Below are 1,920 nucleotides of genomic sequence, written 5' to 3' on the forward strand. Positions count from 1 at the left end.
CATTCCATGTTTTTCTCATAGCATCATTACCATCTAATAATTTGTGTGTTATTTTACTTGCTGATATTCTTTCTGCATCATTGAAATATATAGACTATTGTCTATTAGCACTCTCTACTCTTTGTCAAGAAGTTGCTCATTCCTCAATTTGATTCCCAAATGCATGACAAAATTCCTTATTAAAAGTGTAGAATGCATGACAATGCAGGGGAAAATCTGAATGTAGGATAGACATTCCTATTCAGAGATGTTTCAGGGGCTCACTTGAAAGGGAAATTTCCATAAAAAATTTTTGAAGTATTGGAATGCAAAATAAAAATTGTAGATTTTCAGCAATTTTGCAATGCTATTTTTTCGGCCAGCCCCACAGCATGTGGTAGTTCCTGGACAAGAGATCAAACCTGCACCACAGCAGAGACCTGGGCTGCTGCAGTGAAAATGCCATATCCTTAAGCTACTGAACCACAGGGGAACTCCATGCAATGCCAATTTTTAAGAAACTGCTCATGTTATTTTTTCTGTTTCCTGGTAGTTACCTCTACCACATGAAGCCAGAGAATGATACACGAATTTCAGAATTTTATCTTCTGGGATTATCAAAGGAACCAGAATTACAGCCCCTCATTTTTGGGCTTTTCCTCTCCATGTACCTGATCACTGTGTTTGGAAACCTGCTCATCATCCTGGCTGTCAGCCTAGACTCCCAACTCCACACACCCATGTACTTCTTCCTCTCCAACTTGTCCTTTGTGGACATCTGTTTCACCACCACCACCATCCCAAAGATGCTACAGAACATCTCGACCCAGAGCAAAGTTATCACCTATGAAGGGTGCATCATCCAAATGTATTTTTTCATACTTTTTGCAGGATTGGACATGCTCCTCCTGACTGTGATGGCCTATGACCGCTTTGTGGCCATCTGTCACCCCCTACACTACACAGTCATCATGAAACCCTTGCTCTGTGGACTGCTGGTTCTGGCATCCTGGATCATGACTGCCCTGAATTCCTTGTTACAAAGCATAATGGTGTTGTGGCTGTCCTTCTGTACAGACTTGGAAATCCCCCACTTTTTCTGTGAAATTAATCAGGTGGTCCAACTTGCCTGTTCTGACACCTCTCTTAATGACACAGTGATGTATTTTGCAGCTGGGGTGTATGCTGGAGCTTCCCTCACTGGAATTCTTTACTCATATTCTAAGATAGTTTCCTCCATAAGAAGAATCTCATCAGTGCAGGGAAAGTATAAAGCATTTTCCACGTGTGCATCTCACCTCTCAGTTGTCTCCTTATTTTATTGCACAGTCTTAGGTGTATACCTTAGTGTTTCTGCTACCCACAACTCACACTCAAGTGCAGTTGCCTCAGAGATGTACACTGTGGTCACACCCATGCTGAACCCCTTCATCTACAGTCTGAGGAACAAAGACATAAAGAGGGCTCTGAGAAGAATCACTGGGATGGCAGCTATGTAAGGGCCCATTGTCCTGGGGCTGAAAATATACTCATGACATTAGGGCTCAAAGCCTCAGGGCTAGAACTTGCTATGATTTAACCAGATTGTTGAAATAGAACTTGTTCATTCTCTTTATTTCCTGGAATTCTAATATTATTGGATTCAACTCCTCCACAAAATTTAAGGAACTCACTTTATTAAGCTTTTGCCCTGCCTGATATAGAGGCAGTTTTTCCTTTGTCCATATTCATACATTCCCAAAATTTTTCCAAACTTGGTTCAGAAATATTTGAAAATGTCCCTAATTTACATTGGACAACTGAAATTTCTTAAAAATAGTATGTTACCAAATGACAAACCCCATGACAAGGAGTTTGCCCTAATTTTTCTGCAGGAATGATCATTAGGTGTTTTATTCATATGGAGGGGAAAACTATACTTGACAACTAAGGACACTTATG

At 40.6% G+C, this 1,920-nt stretch overlaps 1 protein-coding gene across 1 annotated transcript; it reads left to right on the forward strand.

The window, feature by feature from the left end:
• The first annotated feature begins 545 nt into the window (after positions 1–545).
• On the forward strand, positions 546–1,478 carry LOC110258782 (olfactory receptor 7A17-like). Its single transcript, XM_021082034.1, has one exon. It carries the CDS (start codon positions 546–548, stop codon positions 1,476–1,478), a length of 933 nt encoding a protein of 310 aa, XP_020937693.1.
• Positions 1,479–1,920: the final 442 nt, after the last annotated feature.

The sequence above is a fragment of the Sus scrofa genome, chromosome 2 (genome assembly GCF_054392235.1).
Source record: "Sus scrofa isolate SSC_HxYL_T2T_F1_AM1 chromosome 2, Sscrofa_HxYL_maternal_Yorkshire_Landrace_v2.0, whole genome shotgun sequence".
Lineage (NCBI taxonomy): Eukaryota > Metazoa > Chordata > Mammalia > Artiodactyla > Suidae > Sus > Sus scrofa.

Bases quoted from the DNA above. Each gene is read 5' to 3' on its own strand.
- LOC110258782 (XM_021082034.1), top strand. From the start codon at position 546: ATGAAGCCAGAGAATGATACACGAATTTCAGAATTTTATCTTCTGGGA.